This window comes from Lepisosteus platostomus, chromosome 20 (genome assembly GCF_059453375.1).
Source record: "Lepisosteus platostomus isolate fLepPlt1 chromosome 20, fLepPlt1.hap1, whole genome shotgun sequence".
In the NCBI taxonomy this organism is placed as follows: Eukaryota; Metazoa; Chordata; class Actinopteri; order Semionotiformes; family Lepisosteidae; genus Lepisosteus; species Lepisosteus platostomus.
The window spans coordinates 16,445,413-16,461,994 of record NC_142630.1 but is presented as its reverse complement, the minus strand read 5'-3'; the positions used below and the strand labels follow the sequence as shown (position 1 = coordinate 16,461,994).

At 47.1% G+C, this 16,582-nt stretch overlaps 1 protein-coding gene across 2 annotated transcripts in view; it reads right to left on the bottom strand.

The window, feature by feature from the left end:
- Window positions 1–551: 551 nt before the first annotated feature.
- The window catches only part of LOC148644636 (uncharacterized), an 85,622-nt gene continuing 69,591 nt past the window's right edge, over window positions 552–16,582 (bottom strand). Inside the window, exons 5-6 of one of the 2 annotated variants that reach the window (XM_088613688.1) lie at window positions 13,208–13,323; window positions 552–795 (exon numbers count right to left, since the gene is read on the bottom strand). In XM_088613688.1, coding sequence (XP_088469814.1) covers window positions 702–795; window positions 13,208–13,323 — 210 coding nt within the window. In that variant the 3' untranslated portion in view covers window positions 552–701. The remainder of the gene's footprint in view (window positions 796–13,207; window positions 13,324–16,582) is intronic. The other variant, XM_088613687.1, reaches the window with a different exon arrangement.

Sequence of the window (16,582 nt, the reverse complement as noted above, 5' to 3'; positions counted from 1 at the left end):
TGATTGAGAAAATGAAACCCAGGTACAGTATCTACACATCACCTGCATGGCGAAGGGGCGTGTCACTAGTTTCACATTTGCCCCTCCCACTTCTTGCGTACCACACCCGCAGGAAAGTCACATGACCCACCGATAGGTCATGTGACCAACAGAGGGCCCATTCAGTGCAAAACAACTCATTAGCTCCATTCAGTCTCCCCTGCCTCAAGTTTCCTTTGTCATTGTTACACTATCAGTAAGAGACAAACCATAGATTAATGTTTCCCAAAATTCACAGGACACATCCAAACCCTGAAAAGCATTTATTGAAAATTCCTTCACATTATAATTTAAATCGTAAAACTAAATGCAAATGTTCCTTATGACTTACTGAAGACAATTAAGCTGATTTTGCTCATTTATAATAAAGTTTTCTTTTCTCTAGGTGTCTTGGGCTCCCACGAAGGGCCCCAGGAGATGACAGGATATCAGGGCACGACTTTGAAAACTGTCCTCTGTCAGCACTTTGAACAGCAGAGCTACTCAATTATCTCGGAATCAGACCTCAGGAGTCCGGTAATTGTTTTTATTATTATTGGCGTGTCACCAATACACAAAACCATTCGAGGCACATTTGCTGGGTTTTGGCAGGGGGCACCCGGACGGGGTGGCGGAGGCTGGGGAAACAGATGGGGCCGCTCGCTCGGAGGAGGAGACGTGTCCTAATCCGCGCTCCGCTTCCCGGCTCCGGTACCAGAGGATTCCCAGGCCTGTGAAGAGAGATCCCATCGCTCGCAGGGGCTGCCGCCGTCCTCTCTAGGCGCAGGAAAATAACACCACAGACAGACAAGAGACACGGGATACAGCACATCAGAGTGGATTACAGGGAATCAGACAGCCCACTTCCCAAAGGAAGGAATTCCTTTTGCACACTGGCTGCTTGTGGGAGGTAGGAAGAGTTGGAGATAATTGTGGAAGCAGAGGATAAGGTGGATGTATAATACAAGTTACTCATTGCGTTTTTAAATGAATACCTTCTTTGTGTCAAAAATGAAATGTCACCCGATATCCTACAGTATGTCACTTTCAGACAGTGCGGCGTGTGAGTACAGGAAGTGACACCACTGCAGCATTTCAAACATGTGGCGAACACCGAGGCTCCTGGGAGATGAGCACGACAACAGCGCAGACATCACAGCTGCAGCTGACGACGGCAACTGCCATCAACAGTTTAGAGCTCAACTTTCACCCACTGATGGAAAAGATAGACTCTAAGGGGGAATCACAGAAGCGGTACTGTTATTTATAAGGATAACGACAGCAAATGAGAGGTGGCCTTTGAGTCCACTAAGCCTATTTGGAGGTTAGAAGCTAAGGGATCTCATTTTGGAAGAAACCATTGAGTTTATCAACAGGGCTGAGCACCTTGTTCCACACTCCCACAACCCTTTGGGTAAAGAAGTGCCTCCTGTTCTCAGTTATAAAGGCACTTCCACATAGTTTCCACTTGTGTCCCCTGGTTTCGCGTGTGAGTGCTTGATCTGAAGAAGTCTGCTGGCTCGACTGGATTCTGAATTCCAAAGTAGGGAAATTGCTTGTTCATATCGCCACTCTTTTCTTTGCATCTATGATTATTTCCAATCCTGTATCTGCAGCGCCCCCTAGATGAACCACATGGAGTTTTGCGTCATGGAAGAAGTGCGTGAGACTTGTTTTAAAGTAGCGCCCAGCTGCTCTGTGCAGCCTGGCCTCTCCCAGCAGATCCTGCCTTGTCAGCCAGGCTGTCACAGGGCTGCTGGCTGAGTGACTGCTTTCTCTGACATGTGCTGACCCATGTTGAACTTTAACCCTCAGTCGGCCAACACTGTCAAACCATCAGGACCGAGGAACTCTTGTGGGACGAGCTGTTCAGGGGGGAGATCCTAAGGATGAGAGCTGTGTTGGGGTACACGTGTACATATCCCTGTGTCCTAATTCTCTGTTGTATTGCTCATAGAAGACGAAAGATATGATTAAAAGAAAATGGAAATACTATTGGGAAGGTTGCAAATTAAAAGGAGCCCAGTTGTCTCACTTAGCGTGGTTGATTGCTTGCAGCTACTTGATCCAGGTCCCCATCTAGACAGTATTTGAAGGAAGCTGGGCGATTGGTTTTAACAACATGGCTGGGAAGTCTGTGTGTTAAGTGGCACCGGTTCTCAGTTTCTGTAGTTCACCATAGTTTCCACTTGAGTCGTGTTTCATTGTTGATGCTGAAGAAGTCTGCTGGGTTGACTTTCACACGTAATTGTGACTGCAGACTAATAAGACTGAACAAGGCACCAGGTTTTCAGAGCTGTGCCACTGTGTAGAACTGGCATAGCTGTGAAAACATTTCATCGTTTATAATCTGACCTAACGATAACGACCTAAAGAAAATCAAACCGAAAGCAGAGCACAATACGTACTCACCAAGTGTAACCAATACCTGTTTATGTATCAGGTATGATCTAAAGATCCAAACCAGTTTATTTCCAGTAAAAGCAACTAGGCTCTTAAGACAGTCATAAAATCGCCTTGTCCACTGCATGAATGACCAGACTGGAAGCATTTCAATCTGTCCTCTTCAACAAGTCCGGAGTTACTTTGACTAGGGCAATTTCTCTGGTACAAGTGTAGACAGAGGGCTGATATTTAATAAGAGATTATTAGTAGCCAAGACCTCATTTACTTGTTTTAACACAACCTTTTAAGGACCTTTGCTAAATAATGGAAGATTTTAAATGGATTTAAATTACTCCAAAGTTCACTAAGGGGGAGTGCCATGGAGGCTTAACCAGGACAGCATTGTAAAGAAGCAGGAATACACAAGGCAATACACAAAAACTAGAGTCCTGTCAGGATCAGAGGTCTCCTGGTTGTTTTCCACACTGTTTTAATTGTTGGAAACAACTAGATCAACGCAGGCATTCCCTTTAATGGGGCCCTGACAAACCGAATAGAAAAGCAGTCAACCATCTCAATTTCAGTTTCAGTTTTTATGACATATCTTCATGGTTTTTCCCAAGCCAGTCAGTCTGCCTGTCTCCAGTAAAGGGCCAGTAATAAGCCCAGTCCATTGACATGGGAGCAGCACTGGGAGAATAGCATCAGACACGCTACTGGATACGGGTACTCCTGGGATAAAGCACATTGGGGAGAAAACAACAGCATATCTGCAAATCTGAGCACAGTGTTTAATGCTGCAGCTTCATTAGTGCTACATTTCCCAAAGAAACAAGAATCTAATGAAACTGCAGATCCCTACAAAAAATAACTCTATTCGCAGCTAGACAATACAAGAGTGCTTAGGTTTGTCTGTACTGTTCACTGTGACACCACAATCTGTTGTTAAAGCATTAACTGAAATTAAAAAAGTAATAATAAATATGCAAGAGGAACTTGCTTCTGTTTGTACTATGTCTTTTTGCCTTATTTTACCACTGGAAATAGTACAATTTGGTACAGATCACAAATCATTTTTAATTATTATTGTGTAGCTTCATAACAAAGGGAATCTTTGTAATAAGTCGGTTCTTTTTTTGGAATCTCACCAGAAGCCCAGAAGAGGAGGAACAGCTCATTTTTCAGCCATATATTTGCATAAATTCTAATTCTTAAAGCACACAGTGCCAAGAATGATATAGCACACAGTGAGCCGAACAGAGAGTGGGAAACAGAGAGAGAGCTCTGGTATACACACCAACCCAATGCAGTTGTAGCTCTTAAGGTAGACATGGGATTGTCTACAAGTTGCAGGGCAGAAACCATTAAGGTTACAAATCCAAGGAGTAAGTGATGCATGTTGTACAGGCAAACCCTTGGGAGGGGCTGTGTCTAGCCACCAGATCTTACTGCTGCAGTGATGCCCAGTGGAAACAGGCCTCAGCATGAGGACATATAGCAAAGCAACAAACAGCTACATCCATACGTCTGCATCTTACTGTCCATGTCTCTGAGGCTGAGCTGGAAGCTCAGCTCTGCTCTCCCAGATCCTGGCCTTTGGGGTCAGCTTTCAGTGCCGAGGGCTTTTTCTCCCCCATCTCGCTTTCTAATGCTCAACGAATGCATCAAAGGAGCCGCCGATAATAAGCTATCGTTGCTGACTGGCCTTACGCTGGGAGTGACAATATTCTGAGAATGAAACAAAGCCGGCTGGCAGCTTAACCTTGAAAAGTCAGATTCGAGGAGTGCAGCAAAAGAAAGAAAGAAAAACTGATGAGTGAATGTCAGTTTGTACCACAGGTCTCGCATACTTTTTCACTTGTGAGTTCTGTAAAAGTGTGAGGAAGCCGCCTTTAATTTTGTGAGCAGTGCTGGGTTGAGAAGGACCTGTGCACACACTCGCACTGCTGGAGGTTAACAGAAATGGCTGTGGGTGTGTGCGTGGTGGAAGCCAGGGCCCCAGGGCCCGGGAGGAAAGCAAGCCCATTCCTGTGTGCCGACCCAGGGCTTTGCGTTTGATTCGGGAATCTGTGCTGAAGACCCTGCCCTACTGTGCTGTGAAACAATGCTTCTTCACAGGACTCCGATGATAAAACGTGCCGGAGAGTCCATCATCCCAAGTTTGATGAAGCCGCTGCTGCGCTTCCTGAACAAAAAGTCGATAAGCAATATGGTTTTCCTTAGAGACCCCGCGGTTAAGTCTGAGCACGCTGAAAAAGGAAAAAAAAACAGTCACCTCACGTTTCAGCGTCCAAACGTTCAAAGCGCACATTGATCTCGCAGCTCAGGTAAAAATAATTGCAGTGATAAAAGTTTTTAGAACTTGAGAAAAAAACACCCCAAAATGAAAGCATATGTACTAGTGGGATCAACACATGTGATTGCTGTTGCCTCTGAGTCATCTCAGACAGCCAGCAGCCATATCACCCTGCAACTCGCATCTGGCAGCCCACTGAAGCTCAGCAGTGTGAGCCTGGTCAGTACCTGGATGGGAGACCTCCGGGGAAAAACTAAGGTTGCTGCTGGAAGAGGTGTTAGTGGGGCCAACAGGGGGCGCTCACCCTGTGGTCCATGTGGGTCCTAATGCCCCAGTATAGTGATGGGGACACTGTACTGTACTATACTGTACCAGAAAAGCGCTATATAAGTGTAAGCAATTATTATTAATTATTACCTGTCCTTTCAGTTTTCTTCTCCTCGCCTGCCGTTAGGAATGAAGTTGTCAATACGGGGAAACAGAGGGTTTCATTCCCAGGCAGGGGAGGGGAGGTGTGGTGATCTCCCGGCTGGGAGCAGGAGTGAGGTCGCGCAGGGAGGACAGAGCCACAGAGCCGGACCTCAGGGCTGCATGTCTCTCCCTGCACGGCGAGTGGATGAGCAGCGTCTGTCAAACTCCATGGCTCCAGCGCTGCGAGTCCTCCCAGAGCCCCTTTCCTCGGTGCCCTCACGACAACCACAGTTGTAGACTTTAAAATCCTCATGCTCACCTATGGCTTGGCACCTCAGTACCCGTCTGAACTTTAATCGCCCTACTCCCCACCTCGCAACCTCCGCTCTTCAAATTCTGCTCTCCTTACTGTCCCCCAAGCCCCTCTACATTGTATGGGTGACAGGGCCTTCTCCTGTTATGCCCCCAAGCTCTGGAACTCTATGCCCAAGGATATCAGAGAGTCACCTTCTCTAAACTCCTTCAAATCCAGACTCAAAACCCTCTTCTTCAGAAAAGCCTTTACTTAACTGGTTCCACTCTTCACCCCTCTGCTCTTCTTAGTACCACCATCCACGGTCTCCTCTATAGATTGTAATTGTGTTTTATCTTGTGTATTCTTCTTATTTATTGTTGTTGTCATCCTGTAAAGCGCTCTGAGAAGCCACCTTTAAAGGCGCTATATAAAATAAAGTTTATTATTATTATTATTATTATTATTATTATTACACCAGCAGTTCCTGGCAGCGCCCAGCTGGGCAGAACGTTGTGATGTTACATCCTGTGCCTGAATCACTTCTTGCCTGCTGACCAGTCTCTTCTTATCAAAAAACTGACTCATTAAAGTAGAGAATTCCATGGCGAAAAAGACCCCTTTTGCATTTAGCACTTGGATCCTTTTCAGTTTTTGCCCGTTACCTACATCACCAGGACCCCTCTCGATGAAGGAGGAGAGACTGATTAAACTCCACCTCTGCCTCTGCACATTTGCCCAGGAGAACAGTAGTGAGCATGAAATAGGCAGCACCAGGTGCTGGCTTACTGTACGTGCGGAGCGCCGGCACTTCATGAAAACCCGAAGAGACAGAAGACACTGTGCAGAGTGAATGGCGTGCCCGCCTCCCACAGAGAAGGAACACAGCCCGATTCCACTGAAAACCGCTCGGCTAAACTACCGAGCCTCGGCCATGCGTGTAAAAAACAGAAAGCCCTCAGGTCTGCATGCGGAGCACTTGAGGAGATTTTACACTGGGCTGGAAATGAGCATCCGCTTGCTGTCGGGACAGAAGAGTCACCAGCTCGATTGCCGGGACAGGGAGTGAGGAAACAGGGTCCCGAAAGCCTGCCCCGGTGGGGTATTTAAATGTGTGGCCAGCCGGCAGTCAGAAAGAGACACAGAGGGTGAGAGGGAGGGAATGGCTCCAGGCTTTACAGAATGAGCTGTAAATGATAATAATAATAATAATCTCGGCCTGCAGACCACTTTATTTCCCCCTCTATCTAAAGGGTGTCACAGGACGAGAGATAAAGAACCAGAAGAGTTCTTCAAGTGAGTTGGAAGGTGACAAAATTTGCACTGATGAATGTTGACAAGCTGAATAAAATCGCTACACAGCTTCGCGTAGGTCAAGAAACTACATTGTCTCCCTGAGCCACAGTGACAGCCAGGTGACAGAGATTAATAGCTCTGTATTGACTGAGCAACTTCCAGTTCCTTATCTTTGTCAAGTCAAGGCTCCGTCCAGGAGCTGAGAGTGTTATTAGAGTTATAATTGCAAAGGCATTTAAAGGGTTTCCCCTTAAGGGACCACAAAATCCAATAAACCTTTCATAAAACCACAAGCATTCAAGTACAAACCTATTGTCTCGCAGACAGCTCTGCTCTCGGCTACAGCATGTGGAAAGCCTTGAAGTCACATACATTGAATAATGAGTGATTTATGGAGTTGCTTTCAAATCCAGATCAGTTGTTTTATTAAAAATATATGAAGGAATGTTTTAAATATGAGTGTGCTCTGCTAGCTTTTGTCTTGCTCAAACGCTCTCCCTGTGTGTGTGTGTATGTGTTTGTGTGTGTGCGTTATGTTTGTGTGTGTGTCTCAGGGCGCGTGCTCAGGATAGGAGTTCTTGCCATCTTTCAGATTCATTGTAGGGGAGGGAGTGCTGAATATGCAGGACTAATTTAAGAGTCTAATTCAATTTCGGGGGAAATTCAGCTTTGTCTTTCTCGGTAGTGCAGACAGGGGTCATGTGCTCAATGTCAGCACCATCTGAAGTGAGATCTTTAACCCTCTCCTGCCCGGAGAGCCCTTAACCCACACACCCCTCAGTGCTCATGTTGCCCATTGATAACCTCGCTGGCTGGCCAGCCCCTGTTTTAATTCTGACCCTCATCCCTCTCCCTGCCCATCTGAAATGATATTAGTGTTCTGCTGATGTGAGTCATGTCCAAGCTCTTCCTTGGGCCCCCTGATTTAGGTGTTATTGTCCAGGGCGACTGCGATCCCACAGTTGAGTACGACTTGTTTGTGATGTATAACAGTTCACCAGCACTGTTGTGCGTAACACCCTATTAGCCCATGCATGGAAAAAAAAAACGTGTATTTTTTAATTTCCTTTTGAACAAAATGTCATTATTCAATGAAAAAGATATTTAATAGTTCTCTGAAGCCATAAAATTAAATTGAACAGTGCAGTGTGACACCATTAGGTTTATATATTGAGAGAAGTTTTCCATTTATATATACATTGAGCAATTCGCTTTTTCTACAAGCTGATGAGTCTGTTAAAGTTTTTCCATAGGTTCCAGAATTTACTGCGGGCTTTATGTTTCATTGGAATATAAATCCCCCTTTTGCCATCCAATTCAAAACCTCCTTACAAATTACGTATTGATTTATATAAAGATGATCAAAAAAGAGCCCTTTAGAGATTCCTCTCTCCCGCCGAAGTGCTTCACTTCAGGGAGACGGTGATGGGCCTGATCTGCTGTTGCTTTATTAAGAGCTCAAAGGGGAAGAATGCAACATGGATCACGCGATGCCAAGCATCTCTCACGGCTGCCCCGACTCCATCTCGATCAAAAAGCTCCGCCAGGTTCGTCCGGCAAGTGATCCGAGCTTTACCATCTTTCTTTACTCTGTAACGACCACACTTGCACAGCTGCAGAATCAGTACTGCTCAGAGGGGAGAACAACCACAGAGCAGTAATTTAATAAGTTCTAACAGAGAGGCGGGAGCTGGCGTGTAGCACTGTTGTAATGAGCCTGTTCCTCCCCTGCTGCCCCACAGTCAGACAGAGAGGGCCCGCAGAGAGCTGACTTTCTGCAGCACAGTTCACATTAAATCCAATCAAACTCGCATCAGCTGTGTGTATACAGATGACAGGAAGGTGATTGATCTTGCGATAGCTTTATTGTTTTGCTTGGACTAGCAACACTCTGATAAATGCATTGCTTTGTCACTTAAACAGAAAGCTAAGTGCCAGGGACTGTAGAGCAACCACAAACCAAATTAACCCTTTGCAGGTGGACCAAACAGTGCTGGACACTTCCGCCCCACAGAGGAAGAGACCCAGAGCAATCCCAACACTCTGCAACTGTCACAGACCCAGTGAGAGAATACAGCAGGAAGGTGAGAGTGTCCCAAGACAGAACACGCTCGTTCTTAAAATAAACTGTCCTGAACACAGACGCCCCTCTTGTACATGCCTCTGAGCCCGAGAGGGGTGCCAAGCACATGTGAGTAGAAATCAGATGAAAACATCCTCTCCATTAAGTGATGCATCGGTTTCCAGTGCCGTTAATATTCTTGTGCTCTTAGGAAACACTCAAGCAGGCTTTAATGTACTGAGAAGTTTCGTGTTTCTGTAGCCTCAATGCATTTTCTTTTATTTTTCCAAATGTATTGTACATGCTATTCAATTCTACACAACTGGATTATACTCTACCATTATGTTGCACTATTAAACCAGAATATACTCCACTGCATTGCATTGCTTCTACCACTTTACAGTGACATGCCTATTAAATAGACACAGGGACTGGTGGTGTTGTAACTGAGACAGCCTGACCTCAGACAGCAGACCCAGCGCACTGGCCCTGAGGTAAGCTGACTGGAAGTGTGACAAACAGGTGTGCTTCAGCCTCCTCCTGCATGAAGAAACAGAGTGTGGCGCAGTGTGGCGCCCCGCATGGGCTCGGCCCGCGAGCACGCCTCCCCGGACGCGCACAATCAAATTGTCTCCAGCGTTCAAAGTGTTGTTGTTTTTTTTTCCAAAGCACAGCACCTGTCACATCTCGTCTCGTCTCCACAACTTCGCAGCTATGAAAGTCATAAGCGCCTGTGCAGATGGGGGCCGGCAGTCGGCTGAGAGGGTGATGGATGCTTTGTCACTCGTCAGCTCCTTGGCTCAGCGCAGCCAGCGTCTCTCCGCAGGCCCTGAGCACGCCTGGCCTCTGCTGACCCCCTGAGAGGGCAGGCTGGACAGAGGGTATGGTGCACATCTGTCGAGCTCACCTGGGGCCATGCGGAGGGGCAGGAGGAGTACAACAGGGGGCTGACAATACAGCAGGAACGCAGACATAGCAAAGAGCAGGCAGCAGGTCTCCCTAGCCTTAAATGCAGTGTCTGTTCTACTGCTGCCGGGCTTCCCTGTCCTAATCCCACAAATTCATTAAGAACCTAGAATCCTTCCAGACTCTCAGAACTCTCCATCCATCAGCCTATCCTTCAGAGATCAGAATAATTCCCAGTCAATCGAGGTCCCAGGAAATGCCAGCAAATTTAAAGCACAGGAATGTGGGGACGATTTCAAAATAAAGGATGTGACTGTGCTGCTTACAAAATAGCCTTCAGCTCTCCTTCCTCTAGAACGAAGCCCAGGCTGTTCAGCTCACTTGAGTTAAACCTCATCGTTCCAAAGAAAATGAACACCAAAGTGGAACTATGTCTGATCTTTATTTTGGAGGAGGTAGGAACAGGTGAGCACTGTACAACACCTATCCCACAGAGCATGTGTTCCTGAGGAGCTGGACAATAATAATAATGATAATTGCTTACACTTATATAGCGCTTTTCTGGACACTCCACTCAAAGCACTTTACAGGTAATGGGGATCCCTTCCACCACCACCAATGTGCAGCCCCACCTGGATGATGCGACGGCAGCCATAGTGCGCCAGAACGCTCACCACACATCAGCAATCAGTGGGGAGGAGAGCAAAGGAATAAAACCAATTTATAGAGGGGGATTATTAGGAGGCCATGATTGATAAAAGCCAATGGGGAAATTTGGCCAGGATGCCGGGGTACACCCCTACTCTTTTCGAGAAACACCCTGGGATTTTTAATGACCACAGAGAGTCAGGACCTCGGTTTTATGTCTCATCCGAAGGACGGCGCCTGTTTACAGTATAGTGTCCCCGTCACTACACTGGGGCATTAGGACCCACATGAGCCGCAGGGTGAGCACCCCCTGCTGGCCCCACTAACACCTCTTCCAGCAGCAACCTTCGTTTTTCCCAGGAGGTCTCCCATCCAGGTACTGACCAGGCTCACACCTGCTGAGCTCCAGTGGGTTGCCAGTTGTGAGTTGCAGGGTGATATGGCTGCTGGCGATCTTATCAACAATCTTATCCTGTTGGGAACCGGCAAATTAAAAACCTCCATCAGAGTCAGTTCAGCGGCTGTTTTCTGACTTTGCTGTGCACACCACTTCCTGGAAGGCCAGGGGTGTGTGGGGGGAATTCAAATCTGAAGAGTTCCAGACCAGCAGATAGACTGAGATGTCTTCCTCTGCGTTACTCTGCAGTCCAGCATCTTCCTGAGTAAAACTGTGACGTGAAGTAACTCAGCTGCCCCAGAGCAGTGGATCAAGAACAGCCTTCGAACCTACTTCAGCACGTGCAGCTGAACAAGAGTCTCTCACAGACTCGTTCTCAATTCAGTGCTTGGAAACACCAGCAGTCTTGCAGCCTGCTCTGCGTTAGCTCATAAAGTGGGATTTTTGGAGGACAATAAGGACATTCCCTCGGACACAACAGGTTTTAAAAATGAAGTGGCAGTGACCTCTGTTTGGATCAGGATCTCTGGTATTTAGTTCTGAGGACATGGACAAACCAGCTCACCATTCCTTGCTCTCTCTGCTCTGCAGCAAGAGCTAATTCACTCACAGCTGACACAAGTGCAAAAGACAGGAAGCAGGAGGTCCTTTAGACAACCCAGCTGCAGTGCCCAGCTGTGCAGGGCAGTGTGGGGAGTGTGTGAAGGAAGGGGTTGGCACAGTGATTAGTGCAAACTGCTGATCGGGCTTCTTCTAGGGAAGAATTGCACTAAGCGACTGGTCAAAGAGTCCATTGGGAAATGAGGGCAGGTTTCTGAATTTGATTTGACCTTTTTCAGATGGATGAGCAACCAGATCACAACCAAATGCATTTAGACAGATCATCAAAGCTTCAGAAAACAGTGAAACATCTTGTTTCAGGCGCACAAGGCGCTATTACAAAAGCCTGCTACTTCAATTAATAAAGCACTAGCACACACCAAACCAGCTTTTCTGAAGAGGGCATTTCACAGTTTGTGGATACAGGAGGTTATCTGGCTGGGAGCTGCAATCTTTTCTGCCTAAATCAACAATCTGTAATCCAAATATTGAGTGCAGCCCCTGACTTCACTGACAGGCTCAGAGGAATACTGTCACAGGCACGGAGCAACAGTTTAGGACTGAGAATAATGGGTAAAGCTTGCCACGGATGAAAACAACAGTTTGATTCTTGTAACAGAGTTCTACAAAGCTTGCAGCCTCTCTCTACATTATGTTTCATGGGATTAATGAGAAATACAAGACAGCTCGTGCTCTCTGAGAAAGCATGAAATCAGAAATGACAGTGTGCAAGTCAAGTGGTTTAGTTAATTAAATCAGTTAATTTAAATCAAAAAATTTCCATTGTACTGTACGCTGAGTGACTGCAGTGGAATTTACTATCCCAGCTCTTGTCAATCACATACGAGCCCGCAGCAGTGTTGACTTCTTAATTTAGTTCTGATATGTTCTCCACTGCAGCCAGAAGCAAGGAATTTACAGACCCGGTGTTACTAGCACATGAATGTTCTGAGTGAATTCTGAAAGAGTAAAGCAATAAACTGGAGAAGACGCCCGTTAGAAAACCGCCTTGCTGGAACAGTTCGTGAAGCAGCATCCTGAACTGGAGCTCAGTGCAATGGGAGCTGTAGGTGTAGACCGGCACGCTGATCAGCTCAGAGGCTGAACCAGGAGCTGTGCAGCACCTGCCAAATGGCCAAATGACACAGACAGTGCCCACCACGCTAATTCCAACTCGCGCGTCTACACTTCTGTCTCGGATCTCCTTTCAATGGCATGCCTGCAGCAGGAAACCTCTGAGCCCCTGCACCCTCTTGCCCACTGGTGGGAAGCTGCAGGGCAGCGGCAGGGGTCCAGGTGAAGGCCTGGCCTCATTCCTCTCAAACCTGGACTCCCACAGCTAAACATTTCATCCATCCATCTTCTTATCACTTTATTACCAATAAGGGCTCATGGGGGAACAGGAGCCTATCCTGGCAAGCAATCGGCCAGTCTATCGCAGGGCAGACACAAACACAAACACCCCAGGGTCAGGAATCGAACCCAGGGCCACAACGCTGCAAGGCAGCAATGCTAACCACTGTGGCACATGCTTAACATTCTAAGTCATAAATAACGTTTTCGTCCCAGAAGACATGCAAAACAGTGTCTGTATCAGGAAAGGGCTTCATTGCCATACCTGCAAGTCAGGATCTGTTTGCTGGCGTGCCATCTGGAGCTGAATGAAATAACAGACACACAGCTACACACACAGCACCACGTACTGTCGTGAGGCAGTGCCAGGCAGGACGACCATGGGAGCACAGCAACCTTTCTACGGGTGACGAACCTCTCTGGCCCCTGGGACTTCCGAGACATGAGCATACTAGGACCCAAGTACTTAGAAACTTTGCAAAAAAGATAGATAATGGCAAGAATGTGGCTTTCGGAAACAAGGATCTTTGGAAATCGCCTAACCTGCTTGCAGAAAGTGGTGATCGGGGATGGTTCTCCCTGATATCCTGACGCCTTGGCCGCATTGCCACTCTGGTGCCTGTCATGCTGTAAGATCGCTCCACTCGGTGAGGACAGACCTGCGAGACAGACAGACACAGCGGCCAGCTCGCACCTGCGCTCTTGGGCTTTCAGGCTCATTGGCCCCAGTCATCATGATACAAAGCTGCCTTTGCTACTACCAGATGAGCTCCCTCGTTCAATTTAATTAGCCTGCCTTTACTGCAACATGCCCATCCATAACCTGGTAATTAACTGTAATGAATGGCACAATTGGAGGGCAAGAGGTGGCGCAGCACGGAGAATGATAAGGAGGGAGGAGAGGGCAAAGACAGGGGAGGGAGGGAGGAGACGGAGAGAATGGGACGGACAGGAGAGAGAGGAGAGGGGAGAAAGAAGAGAGAAGATAGAGAGAGAGAAGAGAAGAGACAGGAGACAGAGGGACCATGGAGGAGATGGAGAGAGGAGAGAGGAGGACCAGACAGCACAGAGAGAGGGATGGACAGGAGAGTGAGGGACAGACAGGAGAGAAGAGAGAGGAGATGGAGAGAGAGTGACAGACAGGAGAGAGAGGGATGGACAGGAGAGAAGAGAGAGGAGAGGGACAGAAAGGAAAGATGAGACAGGAGCGATGGGACAGACAGGAGAGGGGAGAGGGGGAGAAGAATAGAAAAAGAAAACAGAATCAATATCCAGAAAGACTTAAATATGCATCTGGCATTTTGTGGAGAGTCAGGGCACCAACACAGTGACCTTACTCACATGTTTAAGCCAATTAACAGCTGCGGAACGGTGCTGTTCATGTGAGTAACAGCTCACTGTCACCAGCTGATGATGGCTCTAATAAACAGCACATTTTACAGGAAACAGCACGGATGTGCCATCTATTATCCAAGCAGCGGCGTTCCCGAGTTATTACAATTTAATTATAAATGAAGTTCAACACTGTTTATTGCGGTGTTCACACAGAAGGAAACGGTCTAATCAGCTGTCTGCCGGGACGTGTCCGATGTGGTAATTGTTACTGTGTGTAAACTGTCTGTTTCCCTACTGCTGCAGAATGATCCTGCCCTGCTCTGTGTAGAGATTCCCTGGACGCACAGGCAGGGCTGCTGGCCTTTCTGGCCCCTGCCCTCGGACTGGGACATGAGGGGGCCTGCTGGTCTTGCCTCCCTACAGTGTGGCAGGGTGCTCTCAGGACAGCAGGAGAGATTGTGTTCCATCCCCAGAGGCCCGACAGCCTGTGGAGCCCCGCGGGTCAGTACCCTCATTAGAAAAAGGACCTGTTGGGTGGTAGAGCAGGGGGCTGGCCTTTTATTAATGACCATCTGCACACCAGGGGGAGTCACGCAAGGGGAAGTCAGACAAAGCTCTGCCCTTCTGCAGCCTTTCCAGGGCCAGACAGGCTCCGACTGGTCAAGCCTGCAGTCCAAGCACAGCGGTTTCTCAGCCCAGGCTTATGTCACAGGCTTCTCGTTTCTTGCCACTTGAGCTCGTAATGTGTTGAATGAAGCTTTTTGCAGATGACTTGAAATGAAAACATGCACACCTGGCTTGTAGCTTTTCCAGGACGACAGGAGGTCTTAATAAACAAATTAACGTACTAAATTGATCAAAGACCTGTTTTTTTGTGTTTTGATGATTGAAGACTGAAGCTCAGCTCACACATGGTGATTATCAGTCCCATTAACCTTTGGAATTTTTAGCAGCTTTGGTTAAAATTTAATCTAGTGCTAATTGCCCATTCCTTTTTCTGTCATATGGCAATTTTCAAGTCACATTTTGAACTCTGGCATTGTCTGTCCTTTTTAATCACATGCAAATTGACCATGTAGGTCACCCATAAAGTCTGTCTAGGACATATGCTGCTTCGCCACAGACCATCACTGTACCTCTACAGCTTTCCCTCATCTGCATAGCCTCCTGGATAGACTCTCAGTAGGCTGAGCCCTGATTCAGGTGTTGCAGGTTAAGCCTGTGTCATTCACTAGCCAGCTGTGACTGGGATCCCCCCAGTGGTGGTGCACTGGTGCCACTGAGGGTAGGGTGGGATTAGTCATACAGGACTCTCCCAGTTATCAGTGAGAGTGCCCCCTGCAGCCTTCCAGGCACTTGCAGACTTGTGGTGCTGGTGGTGAGGACCATGCCTCTCCTCCAATCAGTACCGAACCTCCTGTATGGGGCGGTGATGCCTGTGAAGTGTCAACAGATGATCGGCTCGACTGGGGGACGGGGCCGGAGGAGTCTGTCTGCACTTCCTCATGTGCGCTGACGGGGTTCGGAGCTATGAGCTGAGACGTGAAAAACACACAACTGCCCGTTCCAGATTGGGTCAATATGTTAAAAACTGTTGGCGGTTCTAAATGTAAATCAGCCACTGTAACACAGACAGACATGGCATCCTCACCAACAGACAGAGGTGGAGAGGGGGGACAGATTCTCTAACATTCTGAAGCTGGCAGTATCAGCTATATTATCAACCACTAGAAAATCCTTCAATCTGTTTTTAAAGTTTAAAATGTACTTTCCACAGTCAGGTAGACTCATACTGAGGCATGAATTGTAAGGATAATTTTATTGTAAGAAGGCAGCATATTTACTGCAGGGAAGAACTTAAACTGCTGTTGTAGGATTCATCAATGATAATGAACTAATGAAAGTGTGCCAATTGCATTACAGAGCATTTGTTTTCTGGCCTCGTTCACCTAATGTTTTCATAGTAAGAGAAAATTCAATTACACCCGTTAAAGCCATCAGCAAATCCATACTGCTCGGCTTTCTCAAGTCATGAAGCTCTGCGAACTGAATATCAACAGATTCACACTGCCAGTCGGTGCCAAGAGCATTCACTTATCAGTAATGCAGATGGCTCTTTATAGATGTGACCACACTGCAGTGGAAGAGGCTATAAGGTAGGACATCTCACAATCACCTTTGTAAAGAGTTAGGGCTGGGGTTGGGCTAGCGTTAATCCTAATCCCAGCTCTAACCTCAACTAGAGCCATAGAGTCAAATCTTACCCTTTGTCCAAAGCAAAATAACCACCAGCCTTAACTCAAACTCACTTCAACCTTTAAAGTCTAGCCCAACAGTGAATCTAATTAAAACTGAGAGGAATTTAACCAATGAGAATATTTTACACAACGGTGGCCTGTTCCAGGCCCTTGTGTTAAGAAAGCTTAAGATACGTACCTGAAGATTGTCATCAGACTGCAATGTGCTGAAATAATATGGCTCTTTTCTGCCTTAATAATGACATCTGAAGTGTAGAGGGGTTTTATGAGGGAGCGTTTTGTTGTGGTGGGTCATGATGACTTAGAATGTCCTTCTTTTGGAAGA